The sequence below is a fragment of the Tauraco erythrolophus genome, chromosome 7, assembly GCF_009769465.1.
Source record: "Tauraco erythrolophus isolate bTauEry1 chromosome 7, bTauEry1.pri, whole genome shotgun sequence".
NCBI lineage: Eukaryota > Metazoa > Chordata > Aves > Musophagiformes > Musophagidae > Tauraco > Tauraco erythrolophus.
In genome coordinates, this window is record NC_141471.1 from 32,841,757 (window position 1) to 32,860,949 (window position 19,193).

General features: G+C 36.5%; 1 protein-coding gene across 1 annotated transcript in view; it reads right to left on the minus strand.

Annotated features, from left to right (window-relative positions):
• MEOX2 (mesenchyme homeobox 2) overlaps positions 1-19,193 on the minus strand; it is a 53,057-nt gene that overhangs the window by 8,041 nt on the left and 25,823 nt on the right. The window contains exon 2 of the mRNA XM_086614935.1: positions 5,012-5,184. Coding sequence (XP_086471061.1) covers positions 5,012-5,184 — 173 coding nt within the window. The remainder of the gene's footprint in view (positions 1-5,011; positions 5,185-19,193) is intronic.

Consider the following 19,193-nt stretch of genomic DNA (forward strand, 5'->3'; position numbering starts at 1 on the left):
TAAAACAAACAATCCAAAGGATTTCAAGCCACACAGGTCATTATTATAGTGTGTATAGAGAGTGCTTAACACATGGAAGTTTGGAATGAGCAGCTGCTTTTCAGAGAAGATGTGACAGCACCATAAATCAGACAAATACGGTCACACTTGTCCTATCAATCCATTGTTTGATTTTGTTTGAAAGTATACAGGGGAATAATTTCACCACCTAACCTTAGAAATCTAGCTTCCTAAAGTAGGAAACTAGCCATGCTGTGTGATGTATGGAGAGACACGGACCCTTCCAGAGGAGAACTGAGGAACTTCGAACTCACTGGTTTCTCCCCCAGGTGACTAAAAGGAGCTACTCTTATCTTACCAGTAAAGTCTAAAAAATGCAGTGATTAGCCTCTCTGGAGCTCTGTGATGCTGAAAAGGATTTTAATGAAGTCACTTGTGATGAAAGATTGAGGTAACCTGGTCTGGAGGAAAGTTTTCCAATGGAAAACTTCGTTTATTGTTTGTATAGTCGTTACAATGCAGTGCTGCAGTGTGGGTTATGGCCCCATTGCCCTACATACTACATTGACAATGCCCAAATGCATTTAAATAATGACGCTGCCCGCTTCTCTTTCTGGTAGTAAAAGGAATTACAAACCTTCTTCCGTTGTCACTCGTCCCATGTTGGTACCACATACATGGAAGCCAAAGCAAAGCACTCGTCATTTTGACAAAATTTTGTCCTTCGTCTATATAAAACAAACGGCTTCAGGCCTTTTACAAATGATTGGTGGCTTCTGAGCGGGTATTGGAAATTAAAGTTAAGAAGAAATAAGCCTTCTCATTACCATCAGCAGAATTTAATCTGACTAGGTGGGATTTTCCGTTTATGTTGGCAAACAGAAGCATAACATATTGGGACTGTTTATTCCGGTAACCTTAGCTAGCCTGCAGAACTGCAACATTACTCTTTTGATTAGCTCCATGCAAAAAGATCTTGTGAGGTGGAAAGATCTCCTACTCTTTCTATATTTGGCGGGACCAACTCCATAAAAATGTCCATTTTGCCACGCCTCTGATACCCCACTGCAGCTGCTTCCTCTCCTCATCCCACAGCGAGATATTAAAAAGTTTGCATGGAACCTTCTCCAAGTTTATCTGGATGTACAAAAAAGCCAAGAATGCGCTTGTCAAGGTTACAAGTATCTAGAGAGCTAAGACAGTTTTTAGTCTAACTGACTCTTCAAAATATAACAGAGGCCTGCCAGCTGAAAATTATTAACTGCTGGCTGAGCAGGGATAGTGAGTGCACTCTGTAAGAGATGGAGCAGGAATTATATGTACCTATACTGCTGGAATTCTTACAATACCATAATAGAGCCATCCTACCACCAGATGTGCTTATAATGCTCTCCAAGTGCACTCTTAATATCTAGGCAATTGAGGCACTTATTTCATTTCATCCTCCTGTCTTGTAACTCAGGTTTCCTTTTTAGGGAGTGATAGGATTACTTCCTTCTCCTGATCCATATGTTGTGAGGGTTTTTTTTTCATTATTATTTTTGTGAAATGGCCTTCCATGAGTCATTTATGTTTAAACAGATCTTGTAAGTTGTTTCAAAAGTCAAATGGAGCCTTACTTTGATGACTGTAGAAAACTTTAATACCCTTATATAGCTTTTTAAATATGGTCAGACATATGTTTTTTTCTACAGCTTGTTTAAATGTCAGAAAGGTAATTATGAAGTGTTAGTTGGTCAGTGCCTCTTTTAAGCTGTGGCGTATGGTTGAAATTATCACTATAGTCAAGAGGAAGATAGAGCTTTCTTAAGATAATAGGTTCCATGATTTATCTCACATTTTGGGAAATAACTGAAAGTTCTAACTTTGGGATGACTCAACAATAATTTTCCCAGATTATTTTTTGTTCTTCTGCCCTCTGAATAATATGATGCTTGTCATTTTTTAAAGATCTAGTAAAAAATTAATTTCATCAGGAGTTAGGTCTGCTCTCAAATCTATTTTCTGAGTGATACATTAGTTCACCTGATACCCACTGCTGGTTTTTGTTATTGTATTATCTGAAACAAGTTTCAGCTCTCTGTGTGCAAACTCAATGTTTCATGAGAGATCAGGAGAGCTTCCAACACAAATAGGTCTACAGAGTTATGAAATCAAGTTTATCACTTTTGTATTCACTTATTCTGAACAAAGGAACTACTGCCTATCAGGTACCATTTTCTTCAATGCAGCCTTTCGGGGGAAAAATAGTAAAGGAAAACTGTTCCAGAAATAGCAATTTTCTAAAAATATTACCTTACTGGAGAGTGTTTTTTTTCAAATTCCATCAATATATTTTAATTCAGTCATAATAATTTTAGAGAAAGGATCATTTTTATTGCATCTGTTTAAGACAGGTATCACATATAATATCCTCTGTTGGGACAGGTAGTAAAAGAAAGTAATAACAGTAGTAAGTAAACAAGTGCTGTTACCCCACTCAAGAATAATCATTCATTCTGCTAATGGTGGAAAAACACATCCTGAATATGAGTTTAGCCTCTTAACTGGAAAAAAAGAAATATTAGAGTCATACCAGGTTCACTCTGGAGTATTTTTTTTAAGTTACTGAAGGAATATTGATGTAAAACAAGTATGCAAGAAGAGTCAAGCCTTCTGATTTACTGCATTCAACTTCTGAAGATTTCCATATACCATGGAAACCCACACCCAGTTCCATGTCTATTTACACCATTTTTCCATCAAAGCAATATATTTGATTTAAAAAAGAGACCTTTCTAATTGACAACATTGTAAGTGACATCATTGCTTGCCTTAGTATGATTAAGAAACTGAAAAATATGTCCAGAATTTCCTCTCAATTTTCTTTTTGTTTTCAATTAACAATACAGTTTTCATGCTCTTCTTTTTTTTTTTTTTTTCTTGGATCATTTTATTGTGGCATGATACAGAACTGGACTATATTGAGCTAAAAATCTTAATGATTTCTTTTTCTAAGCAAGGGTGGCTTCAAGCAGGAAGGCAGGCAGGAAGGCAGGAAAGCAGGAAGGAAGGAAGGTAAGGAGCTATCTCTAGCAGCTCAGTTGTCACTGTGATAATCTGGGGAAGCAGAGAAGAATTAGATTACATAATTAGATAGAAAAATTATAATTCTATAGAAATTATCACTATTACCAGCAGAATGCTTAGAACCAATGTTATGTGACGGCTAGAAAACAGCAAGTGCTCCCATGACTTAAATGAATTCTCTGCACTTGTGTAACACAGGCTGCCCTTTCTCCTCCAGAGACAATATTCAATATTTATCTGCCACTTTTCCGTATGTTAAATGCTTTTAGTTTAGCTATTTTCTTTAGGATAGTGAACTGTCTCTTCATTTAGTTGTACTACTATTCTAAGAAAAGAACAAAGAATTTATCAAGAGATAATTTATCAACTACTATTCTAAGAAAAGAATAAAGAATTTATCAAGAGAACAGTTAAATTCCAGGCCAAATTCACCAATGTTAAATATCGATAAATGTGTTCTGAATTCAGCTGACTGATTCCCATCATATTGGCTTGCAGATATTTTTTTTAAATTTATTTATCATTGTTGAGTTCCACACCGACTCTACCTTAGTCCCTGAGACAATAATTCATTTCTCCTCCCCTTAGCTGTGAAAATCAGGTGCGGAATAATCTAACTGTCTCAGCTTACCTTAGTCAGTGGAAATGAAAAAGGCAAAACTGTATCAATTGTTTGATACAAAACGGTGTGCTTTACAAATATAATAAACATATTTAAATAACTGAAAATTATCCCAGTGGAACCTGGCCACCTATTCAAGTCAAACAAGAGAAATTACTGGCTGCTTCTTGACAAGCTGAAAGGGACAGACACTCTCTATAAGCCTTCTAAGTAAAGTTTCATTTGCTTGTGTGAGTAAATGTGTGTTCATATGCATAGAAAAGCCTGGATTTCCACTGAAATGTCTACTTATAGCAGGTGTTAATGAAACTCAAGAAAAGTGCAAAACTTCTCATAGCTAGAGTTCACAAATCATGGTGCTATTTTGATACCTTCCCATGAATGTATCATCACCTTACCAATTGTATCTAAAGCAATCCCTCAATCTAATATTGATTCCTGAAAAAAGGATGACCGTCTATCAGTAGGCAAAAAGCTTACAACTCTAATGATAAAACTGTAGGAAATATTTCATCAGATTTGGTGTACTTGAGTCCAGCATTCTAAATGTCTTTACTAAAACACATTTTTTTAAATGTATATGTTGATGCAATTATTATATGAAATGTAACTTGACTACCTATTTAGTGTGTTGAGATGAGATCCTGAAACACTTCAGTACATCCTTAACATGAATATTTCCATTAGAAATCAATGTGACAACATGCATGATGAAACTTGAGCACATGCAGAAGTGTTTCCCGGACCAGGGTTTGGTGAGCAGGAAACCAATAACAGTGATAAGAAATTCCATCATCTCCTCTGCTTTCACAGCACAGGGTAAGATAAAGTAGTTAAAAATGCCTGTATTCTGGTTTTGCTGGTGTTCCCATTCTTGCTGCCATCTGGAAACAGGATGTTCAGAAACTCTGGACAAATGGCAACTGCATATATTTAATTGACTAAAACAAGATGCTCATGTACGTTGCATGCAGGCAAATCAACTGCTTGTTCATGCAGTATTTGAGACCAACCGCTTCTTCAGCCACATCAGTGTGGACAGATTAGAAAAGATGTGCACCTGTTTAACAGATATATTACTTGTGCTTTTATCTTCCATCTCTACCTACTAGATGAAAATAATCTGTATCTGGTACATATAAAAATATGAATTACTTGCACAGCAGGGAGATAATAAATGGGTATCATTTTGCTATAAACATTCAATCTGATACACCGACATATCTATTAGTATCATAAACAAGAGCTCTACTGTGGGAAGCTACTAACCACTGGTAAATATTGGACAAGCGTTTAAAGTCCATTATGTTGCATCAGTACCTGTCTTTCAGTGAGGTCAAGGTTGACGGCTATCTCATATCGCCTCAGCCTGGTCAAATAGTTATGATGAGCAAATTCGGCTTCTAGCTCTCTGATTTGTTCCTTGGTGAAAGCTGTCCTTTCCTTCCTGGGTTTACTGTTGACCTCTGACTTGTAGTTTCCTTCTTGGGAATCTGAAAAAAAAAAAGATGAAAAAAATGGAGTAATGACAAGTGTACAGCTAAATAGGAAACAAGTCCAAAGATAACAACGTGTTCAAGTTACATTCTTCAAACTTTCTTCTCTCAGAAACACACCCTTGCTTTCATACCTATGGATTCTTCCCTGTAAATCCGGAAAGCAGCAGTGATTCTGACAGACGTGATCTGCTGCTCCCATTCATGCACATCAAACTTTAGCTTAAAACCTTGCAGTGTTTCATTTCCTAACAGTTCTCTATAGAATTTCTGCAAAACTTCAAATCCTTCCCACTTCTGGCAACTCTCAGTGCATCCAACCAGTACAGGATGCGTATCATTTGACTGGTGTCTTAATGAGTAACACTTCAAGCATCTTTCTCTCCTATCTTTTCACTAAGACTTTAAGCCAAATCTCTGTTTTAAAAAGCATGCTTTAAGGTTTAGTCCAGTTACATTTTCAGGGAAAGGTAACAGAGAAAGCATAGGAAATTCAACACACATCAAAAACAAACTGGTGAGCATGTCCCATATGATAATGGGATCTCCTCCTACTCATGTCACAGTGCAGGTAGGGAGGTTATGCCACAGCTGGTATCAGTATAGGAAATTTGCTGCCACTACAGCTCATTACCTAAGGAATACTTTGGCCATAATCAGAGGAGCTTTGCTGCAAGTTTCATTACCACCCTCCTGATTGCTTTTACTCTCAGAAACAGGTACGTTTGGTCCTGAGCTAAACTACAGAACTCAGTGACAGACATTCTGTTGCTGTCAGTAAAGTCTGTTTAAATAAATTAAAAGAGATTAAACTGTAAAAAAAAAAAAAAAGACAAAAAACCCCAGAAAACAGAGAAAGAGAGAGTGGAAAGGGAAAAAAGAGAAAAAAAAAAAGACCAGACATTTATAAGTTTGGGTATGATACAACACCTATAAAACCAAAATTAGCAGGAGATCAGTAGGAGTATCATTAGTCAAATTCTGGCCTCATGAACCATCTTAAAAATGTCACAGATAAATTCACACTTCAGCTGCTGATTTAAATAGAAACCTGCATCAACATCCAAATGAACAGGCTCACAAGAAATCACTCCCTGGGACTCTGTGTCAGATGAATCATCGACATGTCGGAGACTGTCCAACTGGCCAGTGGGTCCGGTTTCAAAACTACAGTCAACTATCCATGTTTTCACTTTCTGTCAGTTACTCTGCTGCTCGGAAAGGAACTTTTTGTTTGTTTGTTTTTAATGAGAACTGTTGATGTTTGATTCAGTGCTTTTAGTCATTAATTTAAAATGTTTTAAAGCTAACGGATTCAAATCACCAAACCTCTTAACATTTGCTGACATGACACACAGAACTCTGCTTCAGACGTGGCTGTACTGCTGGTGTGCATGACCGAGGTTATCCACCAATTTTGTTGAGTGGGTTTGTGAGCTGTTCAGCCCTGACTGCAGTCGGTTTTCCAGGACAGGACCCCTTAGACAACACATCCATTGACTACAGTGTGGCACCAAGGTCCATTATCCAAACTCAACACAAAAATCTTGACAGATCAAAACCACCTTAGACCTAGAAGTTCATGTTTCTTCCTTCATACTAGTTGGCAAACTAAAGTCACTATAACTTCTCTCTGCATTTTTCCGTAGCAGGAACATGAATGTTGCTTTTCTTCCTGGAAATTTCCTCATCATAAGATCCAAATACTGTGTAGATTTCCTGAACTTAAATACTTAACCTCCTATATCAGCATTCCAATGATTCACTGAAGAGACATACCTAAATAATTCTTCTTAGCATTCATACTTACCATTCTTATACCACCAGAGATATGTTTCACACATATTTGAAAGCAGGTGGGTGTGCATACTGCTTATCTGCAGTATGATATGGAAATGTATTTCATGCAAGTCTTCACTAAAGTCCTCTCAACTGTCTAGGTAAACCTGTGCCCGTGTGAGGCCAGGAGCTAGGAAGTCTTCCCATGTCAGTAATTTCAGTAAGAAAGATCCATGACTCACTCGTTTCCAAACTAAAGGTTGTGACCTTAAATAAAAGTCATGCACCTACAGATGACACTGATGCCATATTGAAAACTGAAACTTAGAAATTAAGATATAAGCCGAGAAATGCAACAGAAAGTGGTATCAAAGGTGTAAAATCTTGGTAGCTACTGCTATCATGAATGGTCAAAGGGAAAAACTTCAGGAGTACCCATCCAAATATCTCTCAGGAGGATACTGAGTGACTGAGACTCAGCAACACAAGCAATTTTTCTGCAAGCAGATGGTTCTATGAGGAAAACAGAATTACTGTACAGCCAGTAAAACCATAGTGAGGCAAGTTATCATTCAGGTTAATACTCATGGTTCTGTGTTCTCAATTTACAAATGTATCTAAATTAGTAGGTTAGCATCTAAATTCCAAGTTCCTGGGATGTAAGGAAAGGGAAATGTAGCTGCATAAGCAGCATTTGTCCTTTATCTTTGCCAGTATAGAGAATTCATCACTGCTAACCATGCTAGCACACCCAATCCTGTGTGATATAAGCATGCTTGGACAACTGGTTATTTAGACATTTCTGCTTTTGCTAGATACTACCTTTAAGTCAATGCTGGACTTAATACAAGTGCCTGGCAGGCACAGTTTTGTCAGCTAAATGACAAGTATGATTTCATAAGCAGATTGACACAGTGGAAAAGTTTCAGGTTTTTATTTATTTGTTGTGAATATCATGGAATGCATTTGTAATAGTCAAGATACTCTGGAAAAAACCACAATATATTCAAATATTTTTGAAAGCAAAAGTTGGAGACATAGGCAGAAACCTGAGACAGGTAGGCAGAAAGCTGACTCCCTCTTAGTTCTTGAGGTTCATACAACAGGACAACTGTAATCCTAGGAAATCTGTTTCAGCAAAGATCTGGCCAGCAAGACAATGATATTTTGCTTAATACATCTAAGATATTGAAAATAGCTCTAAAAAGAGACTTAGATGGATGCCAGTGAACACCAGTTATAAACTCTTGCTGTCATCTGACTTTCTCTGCTGCAGCGTTGCTGTGGTTCACGTACAGATTGCCTTTTATTTCCTGTTCACATCATACTACTTGGAATAGTAAGTTTAGAAATTTTGAGGGTTTTTTAATTTCCAAAGCAGTAAATCTAAGTTTTCTGATTGTTTCTTTCTAAAAGTCTCTATAGAGCCAGGATTGGGAGCTCCCATTTCTTTCTGACCTTCAGGTCTCTGTTCATATCACCTGATTAGCTTCTCTTTGGTGGAAAATGGGTGGGAGACTTGGAAGAGATTTTTGGCAGAACTCATGTTAGCCTACATCTGTTTAGCAGCCGTTGCAACTAAGACAAGAAAAAAGACCCAAAAATCTTAGTTTTCTTCTACTGGCTACATCTTATGCCAAATGGTAGGTGTAGAGGCAGAGAACAAAGCTTAGGGAGGTCTGAGTTACACTCCTCACCTCTCAAAAGGCACACATAAAATATATACAGATGCTACAAACTTCTTGATGAAAAATACAGCAATCTATTTTGTCTGTCCTTCTCCTTCTCCCAGACAAATTCTGGCACACTCTCCGAAGATGCAGCCTACATGGAGGTATTAGTACCTTATCAGTCTCTGTTTTGCAAGCCTGCATTCTTTAAATGTCAAGTAATGTAGACATTAAACACTACTTTGAGGGATGTAGGTCATACCTCTTTCTCAGAACTATTTTTATCAGTTTTCAAAAAACTCAGGCAACATTTTTAATATCTCCTGTTAGACAAAAATGCTTGCTGGTAACTGATGAAAAAGCTACTATTTGGAAAAACATTAAAAACTATAAATGATTGTTCTACAGGTCTTTGGAGGCTTAGATTTTTCCTGAGTTTAATAATAGCTCTTTTTTTTTTTACAAAAAATCATTACTAAGTACACTACTCCCCACCCTCAAAAGTTACTTCTACTTTACTCTGAGGAAAGGATTGCTGTTAATCCCCACATTTGTATTGTCCTGCCAGAGTTTCTGTTTCCTTCTCTCTACATCACTGAGAGATGAAGCATATCAAGCAAACACAGGATCTAACTCTTATGTGTAGAATTTGAAAAGAGGTCATTTTGGTATTTTTGCTTTTGATGCGTGTCTAGGAAAAAAATAACTGGTCCTACAATAGGGAAAAGTGACTGGTTAGAATATCTGTGATACAAAGATCTGCTGCTAACTGAGTAGGGTCAGAATCACAGGCAAAATGTGCAAGAAGCATCTGCTATTTTTTCCTGGATTAGTTCAACAGCTGAATGTACCTTCATTTCTCAGACAGAAATGAATTTTCAGTTAATACCTGCAACAGAAGATCCCAGACAAGAATTTTCAAAAATAAGTTAAATTGGTAGTGCTCTATTAGCACTTGCAGATGGTTTTCAGATCCTGATATCCATACTGACAGTGAGTAGTGACAATAACCACTAAATATTTGTGACAAAATCACCATCGGTATTTCACCCCTGGAGTTGCTATTCAGTGTCCAGGTTTTCAACTTTTACTCGCATCTTCCAACGCTTATTCTCAGAAAGCCTCTACCATAAACAACCTATTTCTAAATTTATTTCACTATAAATTTATAGTGAAGTTGGCTAAATTAAATGTCCTCAATTGAATACCTTCCTCTAAATGATGTTTAAGTGTTTGCAAAGAACAACTACTACATGGTTATTTACTTTAAAATGAAGCAATCTATACAAAGTAATCAATGCAAAAATGTTGCTTCTGAGTAGTTTAATATTGCATGAAAGAGTATTTATTTTAAACTTAATTCGTCTTAGTTTAAATCACTAACATGTAAACAAAAGCTTTAGAGCTTCTAAACATCAATAGGACACAATGATACATGATTCAATGCAAAATACTTTTTTTCTTTTTCTTCAAGATATTGGCAATATGGACTCAGTGGAAAGTACTTTAGTATCAGAGCAATAATCTAGCAAAATATCATTAGTCTTACATATGCACATGAAGAAAATAAGCAACTTTGTACTATTACAGTTGCAAAGGGATATTGTGGAAAGGACAACTGTAGTTTTTTAATGGTCAGAAGTACATACTGGTATACAGCTGAATTGCCTAATCTAGTTGCTTCTGATGCTTTGCAGTTAATTACATTCTCTTACAAAATGAAATAGTTCACTGAGACATAAGCAAAGAGCTAGCATAAAGGTCTCCATATGATTCCTATTGTTTTTCCAGCAACTACATGTGAGAATAAGATTTAAAATAAGTCACTTTCAAACATTTTTGACATTTAATAGAGAATACTATGCAGTTTTCCCACGACTTTTTTTTTCTATTTTCATTTCAAAGTTGCTTAGAATCCATATGTAAACTTACTCTGTGTCCAAAACACTGTCCATTGCTTTGCAGGATCCTAATTTAAATCCTTACTCTCTACTTTTGAATATAATCTTTGTACCAAAAAAATTAATTAACTTCTGGGCTATACAAAACTACATACTTATTCTTACTTTGATGCACCTACTCTCACTTGCACCAGTTGAGACTATGCAATCAAATACTGCAGACAATCTGTTTTCATTTCATAATTTTTCTTCTCTTTAAAGTCATTTAAATCATATTATTAGAAGATTTTGCTCAGTTAAAAGTACAGTACCAAATCACTGAACATATTCAATCTGAGTGGCTCTTTTGCGAACATCATTAAAAGTATTTCTGGAGCCGCAATTCACCAAATGTATTTAGAGACTCCTTTCTGAAAATTGGAACAAACAGTATCATTATTTCCATAATTGACAACTCTGCATGTGCAAATGGGCAAAGCTGCACAGTAGCACAAGTACGACGTCACAATTACATGAATCCTTCTTTTCATTCTAATGAAAGCAAACTTTTGTTTGCTTATTGCGTTAGTGCTTTCTAAGCCAGTCTGTGACAATTTACAATTTAAAACGGTCTCATATCCACGCCCAAAAAAAACATTCACTGGCACAGAAAAACCTGTGGGTATTCTGAAACACACTATATACCGTCCTAAACCATTACCTACCTGTTGTTGCTGCCAACCTTTTTTGTTATTACTGCCTCCCGAAAGTACAAGTCTAGCAATTATACTGCAGTATTGGAAACACTGATTCATAACACTGTGACAGCTAATGCTGCAGGTTCTTGAGGGCACCTGTGCTGGAAAAGATATGCTTCTGCCAGGTCATCTGATTGACCTAGCTATACAGCATATACATGTCACTTCTTCAAACCATGCAAATATGGAAGATAACATATGAATTGTCTCATATGAATTATCACACTAGTTAGTAGATCTTCATGTGGAAGATGCCACTCTCAGTCCCAAATGTTTATAGAATTACAGCTTATGTTAGGAAAGGAGATACAGGATTTCCCTTAAAGAAACTTTACAGGCTGCATTTTAATAGGACTTTGTCCAATGGGACTTCCAATTCCCATTTGGAGTTCTGGAGACACATCTCTTACATGCAGCATTGAATAACATACACATGGTGATTGTTTGCCTATGTACAGAACTAGTTTTATAATTTGCTTTCACATAGAAGAACTTCATTAAATGAAGGTGAGAGCTGCCAGCACTATCTCCACACAGATTAGCAGTGAGTCCTCCTGAGTAAGAGGAAAGCTACAAAATTAAACCAATAAATTTTCCATGCAGAAGCCTCTTAGAATAAAGACATTCAAGCGGAGAAAATGGTAGTTGAGGTAGGAGTTTATATAATCTTTCTTCCCTTGGGTCTCAACTCCTAGACATCTCCCACAGAGGCTCTCTCCTACCCAAAGGAAGAATTAAAGTGAAGAGCGTGCCTTAGTCATCGGTCTGATGAAAGCCTTTCCCTGGGCAGCAGCTGTATCAGAATTCCAAGGACGCATTAAAATACTTCTTTTGGCCATACTTTATTGTATAAAAATACTTAGAAAAATAGATTTTTTCTGCAAAGATGGTACATGAAAGATCTAAAGCACTACAAACTGTAAGGAAGTGGCTGTTTAAGAGAAAAGAGCGTATGACACACAGAACTTAAGTTAGATAATCACCTCTCAACAAGTCTAATCTTCCTAAAATGATGGGGTTTAGTTTTCATTTTAGCTTTGTGAAGCAGGGAGACCCTTGTCCTTCCAAACACAGGCAGTGTTCTGGGGTACAGGTTTAACAAAAGGCCATATTTAATTCCTGTCTGAAAAAAGAAAACAACTAAAATACTTTAACGACAAAGAATGCACTGTGGATGATTTAATCCTTTTGGTCAGTGAGCTTTTTGAGGAGATGTTTACTCACAAGTATATGTAGATCTGCTTCTTTGTTATAGTCAAAATTCAGTTGAGATTGCGCCATTTTATATGACATAAAATACCAAATATTTAGCTTAAGATATTGCCAGCAAAAACAGATGAGGCTAAGGAATGTAAAAATATGTTGCGGTGACTTGCTGCTAAGAAATATATAGAGAAATTATACTGGTATGTATCCTGCATATGCTATCTAGAATTTAAATATCATGAAAATAGTTATATTGCTTTTTCTCTGTAAAGACAGACTCCCACTGTTAATATTAAGAATCCAAAGTACAGTGGAGATGGGAACATATGTCAAGCAATGCATTTTACAAACCTTGTTTCTGTATTAACTTCTTTATATAAATGGACATTACTTTAACGTGTTTTCAACTTTACATTCAAAGTCCTTTGCATTTAAAGCAGCAGAACATTCCACTGCAAGACTAGTGATGTCTGCTTCCCAAATGGCAGTCAGCTTTTGCTAATAATTCTGCTGCTTCGAAAGTTCAGACCTTGCGGATATTAGTCTTCGAATCTGTGAGAGAAACACTTTTAATGAGGTGTTACAAACTTGGTTACTCCCTGTAAAGACCTCCATTATCTAGTTTTCAGATATCACTACAGTAAATCTTCATTGTGAATTTCCAAACATCCTTCTAATAGCCAATCATTGTGTTTTAGCCATATGCAAACAAACTTCATTTTTTTTACACGTAATAGTCGCCTTACCTAAAGGCTGCTGAAATTAAGGTGTAATTTCTAGACTTCACCAAGTGTTTAGCCTTATGCTCTTTCTTCCTTAGCTGATGTGTTATATATAGACAGGCATTGCTGCCACTCCTCACACACAAGACGTTACATTGAAAAAAAGTAAAAGCCAGGATCCACAGTAATTCTCACAGATCTAACAGACCATATCATTGTGCCACAATATGTACCTTCATACAAAAATGTCCCAGAAAAGAGTGTGCCATTTGGGCCACTTTCTAAGGACAGGACAAGTTCTTCTCCAGATTACAGTGGGCGTTTAAACTGGGGCAAGCTCAGGAACTTCAGCGGAATCGCTTCTCAGTCACAAGGGTGTCAGAGACGATTTTGATCGCATTGTAAGTCCCAGCTTATTTTGTGGATGATTGTGAGAAGTCTTGAGTTGATTAAAGAAAAGTATTTTCTTAGGCTCCTACGTATGTATTTTCTCAAAATATACATGCAGAACTTACAGTCAAAATCTTGCTGAGTTTTAAGTTTGCTTTAAAAAAAAAAAATTTACTGCAATTGCATGAGCTCCTGTCCGAACAAAAAAAATAGTTTGCACATAAGCCAAAGAATTCAGGCTTTTATTTTTCCATACTTAGCAATAAAAGTTGAAACGCTTACAGAAGTTTAATACAGTTGGAGTTTCTTTAGGGCTCCATATTGCCTTACTCACCCATCTTTCCAAAGCAGGTCTTCAGGATACAGTTACACAAAGGAAAATATAAATGGGTACCAACAATTCTACTTTTAACTCTTTCTAAGAATTATTTTGTGGCTACAGGAAACAGGAAGCCATTTCACAGTGATGTTTTTCAGCGTAATTCATCCACGTGTGTTACACTGGCTAATTTTTCTTTCCATTCATCAGGGAACAGATTTCTTTGGATCTCCTTAATGATGTAGTGAAAATTTTATATATGTTGAACATGTGACAGAAAAAAACAGTGTCTGGAGCAAATCTAAGATCCAATATTTCTGCTTAATCCTACTTTAGTGTGCCTTTTCTCTCTTTTTTTTTTTTTTCAATCAGTCTGCTTCAAATGTTTTTACTCTTTCTAAAACCTGTCCTTTTGAAACACTCATAACTGGCCTCTGCAGTGTATGTAGCACCTTGCAGAACTGCAGGATCGCAAATCACTTTCCATTTCACACTCCTGATGAGTGTCGTAGCCCTCACACACAACTTCCCATTGTCATTCCCTGCCGTGGTGGCTGTCCCTGTTAGATGTGGCACAGCTAGTGTGGCATTGCAGCTTTCTGCATGAGGCACAAATGTAATCCCTGCCTGGGTCTTTAAGAAGTATCACAGATTTCTGTGCAAATGCATATGCCTGCATATGTTTTAGTGACATGTTTTGTAAATCTTATTATTCCTCAGAAAGCATTAAAATGAAGCCAACAGGCCCAGCTGTGCTCATAACATACCTTAGTAGATATCCAGACTTTTTTTAAGAACAGAAAAACACACACACATTCTCCTACCAAACAGGGTTGCTGTTCTGGGTATATTCTACTATTTCATTCACAGTTTACTTTACAACATTGTGTTGAAGTATAACACTAACTATAAAAATGGAAAAACAGTGGAAAGCACTTTCCCACATGCAATTAAATGGAATTACCTGTCTTTCAGGGGAAACCAAAATAAAAAGGGTTATAAAATAAAATTTTTCAGATGTTTAAACTATTTATACCATTGGCTTTCAGACCAACCATGAAAGTTTCATTTTTCACTAAAAACTATTACTATTTGTTAATACTAGATAGAAAAGCTAATGGCTACTTTAGAAGTACTGGCTATCAGCTGGTTTTGACTTACAAGTTCTCCTACTTAGTGGCACGCTATATTTTCCTTTCTTTGTGTTTTCTCAAATGATTATCGTAAATGGCAGAATCCATTAAAAACACCCAAAGGATTTGTCATGTTTGAAGCTAACACAATTTCCTTTTTCAAACTATAGTACAATTGTTAAGGGACGGAAAAATGCTCACATAATTAAACAGAAAACCCAAAATAGTTCTCTAAATAGTATATTGGGTAAAGGAAATAAATCTGTAAAAGAAATAAAATCTAACTGTGCATGTTTCAGTTTTCTGCTAAATCTATTTTACTCTTAATTTGACAGTCTAGGAGAGCTTTTTGATGTATAACTTTTCTTGATTGCTAACAATCAAACTTGTACAGTTAAAGTTTGTGACTCATAATGGAAAGATTTGGCAGAGTGCAATAAAAAAAAAAACAACTTTCAACTTTGATGTGGGCAAAAAGCCGCAACATAATTGTTTGGAGTACTTCCTATTATTTTAAGATTAGAGTGCGAGAAAATATTTACTATATATCTAAGAAAGGAGGTCACTTCACCTATGGTTTCAAGTATAGCTTGAGATGGCAAACTTTTATACCATTCTTGTACTGTTCCCTTTTATATTCGTGATATAGAGGGACTATAGCTAAAGTAACTAAGAGATCTAAGCCTCCTTTAAACGTCTAAAATGGACTACTACTTCCAAAGTAGTTGGTATTCCTTACATAGTCTTAATTTTTAATTTGGAAAGAGAAAGTACAGTAATAAGGGTCTGATTTTGCCAACATGACAGCGTGTACATAAAGTTCAGATCTCAAGTGAGCACTTTGAGAACACATATATTTAGGAAAAAAAAAATAGAAAAGAAACCCCCGAAACCCAAGAGCGTCCAATAATTAAACCACAAGTCCACAGTATGTTAGTCAAATCGAAAGGTTATTCTGTCCCCAGCTTCATTTCCAACCCCTTTTCAGTAATGGAAAGTCTTCCTGTGATCACTAAACTAATACAAAAGTGGAAACTTATTTTCCCAAATAAGAGAGGCCATTTGGCACACAAATGTTAAATAATATGGACTGACGACTCCATCATTCACCTCACACAACTTTTTTCACATAAGCCAGAGAAGAAAGGCCTTCCTGGTAAAGTAACGTGCCAGTGAAATAGTCTGACGGTGCATTTCAAAGCATAGTAAATCCTATATATGTTTTACAATTTCAGGAAGTATTTGTTTCACTCTTTTAAACAAAGCTCATTTTAAATATCTACCTCTACAGGGATAAGAAAATTAAGAAACATTCATTACAATTGAAGAAACAAGTTGGGTGGGTATAACTTTTTTCTCCATCCTAAAAGTTGTAACACCAAAACCAAATATAAAGGTTGTTTAATTCTTCTGTAAAACAACGCACATCAGTCTCTGCATTCTTTATTGTGATTACCTCCAGTAATGGTTGGCAGGCTGGAGGTAAAACATCATCCCCCCTTTTGACTTTGAAAGTGTTGAACTCCATCTTTCTAGGAAACAAAAACTGCTATTTTATTTCTTTGCTCTTTTTCGCATCCATATAATCTAGGGTTGGATGCTCTGCAGTAAGAGTAGACGCAATACTTGAGATTACCGGATCACAGAAATAGGGGAAAAAAGAACAATTAAACTGTTAGCATACCCACTGGAGTATATTGGAGTGTACTCTAAAAAGCAGAGACTTGAAGCAGCAATGAAATCCCCACATATATACCAGTAACCAGCAATTCCAGGGCTGGACTTCATGTAACAACAGTGAACATGAATGAACTGCTTAGGGATATGGTTTAATGGAGGATTAGGGACGGCTGGACTGGATGATCTCTAAGGTCTTTTCCAACCTAGAAATTCTATGAAATTCTATGAAACTTTTGCCAGTGTTAATGGGGTGAGGAGGTGGAGGTAGAAAAATCCCCTTCTGAATCTGAAAAAATACCACCTGAACTCTGGTCTGGCAGCTCTGAAAAAGAGTACATAGCAACTCTGAAATGGCACAAATGCAAGAGGTACGTTAAGAAGTGGAAGAAAGGTCTGCAGCGTTCCAGCAAAATGAGTTATAGCAGTTAGACATGAGCTCTGGGGCATTACTTTTCAATATAAAACTTTATTTCACCTAATTTTAAACTACTCAGTCACTAAGTTTCTGCCCAATTAAATAAGATGATTGGACATTATGCTATTTTTATCAAGGGTATCTTATTTTAAAATTGCACAGCTTTCAAAAACCCTAATGCCAAGAAAGGAGCTCTTCCAGTCTTTTTTACCCATTGACAGCTGCCCCGACTGTGGGCCTCTGGCATCCCTGCTCAGGATCTTGAGGCAAAGGGGATGCCTATGACCGAGGGACTCCCTGCTTAGCACAACCATCCCTGCAATATACTGGCTGATAGTTTCTATCAATACAAAACAAAAGCTGAACCATCCCATCTCAATTGTCTGTTGTATGACAAAGTGTCAAGAGGCAGATGTAAAGTATTGAACAACTTCATTCCCTCTCTTCTGCTTCTTACTCACTCTTCTGCTGAGAGCTCCTGAGCAACACAGCACTTTTAGGATTCATCTGCCTGCTGCCTGCATTATTTAAAAGCTCCAGCTAGCATGACTTGCATCTCCCTTCCCTTCTGCTGTCCCTAGTGACTCCAGCCAGTAGAACAAATGTCACTAAGGTTTGGATTTATTGTAGATGCTGGACTGAGCATGCTCTGGTACAGCACAACCCTGTAAAAATGGTACTTGTTGAATAACTGCACTGAGTTGTTTTACATTGTTGCCATGTTTTCCAGGGGATTTATAGGCCTCTAAGGCACTGAAAATATGGAGCAATAGCTTCTTTTGCAGATGTAAACATGAGTTTGAGTAAGTAGATAATTTATGCTGGTGTTAGAGCATTTGGCGGATGTTCCTAGTCATAAACAAGCTTTCTCCATCTTCCAAAACAAAAACAAAAACTGGATATTGACTTTCTCCATCATCCAAAACCCCAGCTTGCTTCTTAAGCAAAATTGGACCCAGTTCATTTTACGTATCTGAGAAAAAATTCAAAAGGAAAGGAGGCTAAAATGTTGGTCTGTTAGGGTGATGACTATGCTGAACTCATATAAAAGACCATAACACACTGATATATCCGATGTTTTAATGCAAGACTGCCTTGTTTCCATTAAACAGCAAAAAGACAGCTACTGTTTAACTGAAGAAAACTGATGGAAAATCCTCGTTACTGTATAAACAGTGGTTTAGGCATAAAAAGTGTTTAGTTTATGCATCTGTGCATTTAGCTGAACACTAAGCTTTTTCTAAACACAATTTGGTGCCTTCCTACTCCCATATATTTTCACTTTCTTTTTGAAAGCAGGAAATCTGTGTCTTCTCATGCCTCAAAATGTAAACCCAAAAAAATTAATGATTTTCGTATCATATGTTTTACCTAAACCACCAGAGAATCCCAGTACATTGCTCCTAGAGTTGTAATTTCCCTTTAAAATCTGTCTTCTTTTTTTTTTTACCTTATTTCCAAGGGACACTTTAGTCTACCATCACCACAAAAAACTCATTGATTAAGTCATCAGTTTATTCTGTTCTGGGTTTTAGACCGCTTGCTTATTTGGTGTTCTGTCATTTAGCTGCTTATCCAGACCTAAAGCTGAAGAAAAAAATGTCATAGTAATGCAATTCAACAGAATGTTTTCAATTTACTTCCCTTAGTTTTTAAGTCACATCAATAAAAATGTATACATAAACCATTTTTTTCAATGGTGGCTTCCATTCCTGGTCCCGCAAATTTCACCTCTTTCAAGCTGATTTAGTCCCTATTAAAAATCTCATTATCAACCCCTTCCTCTTTTCATTCACTTTCATGATGTCAGCCCATCAAGCCTTTGACATAATTAAAGTTGTCTTGCAGTAACTGCCATGCAAGATAATCTTCAGTTTTGTGGACAAAATGAAAAGACGTTGATAAGACAAAGCTGAGAACATAAAGAAAATCACTGGTCATACCTTCTTGGACTGCATCAATGGTGACCAGTTAAGAAGTCCATGTTAACCATCCTCCTTCAATATATTAATGAGCATTAATTCACCCATATATTAACAAGCATGTCAGAAAGG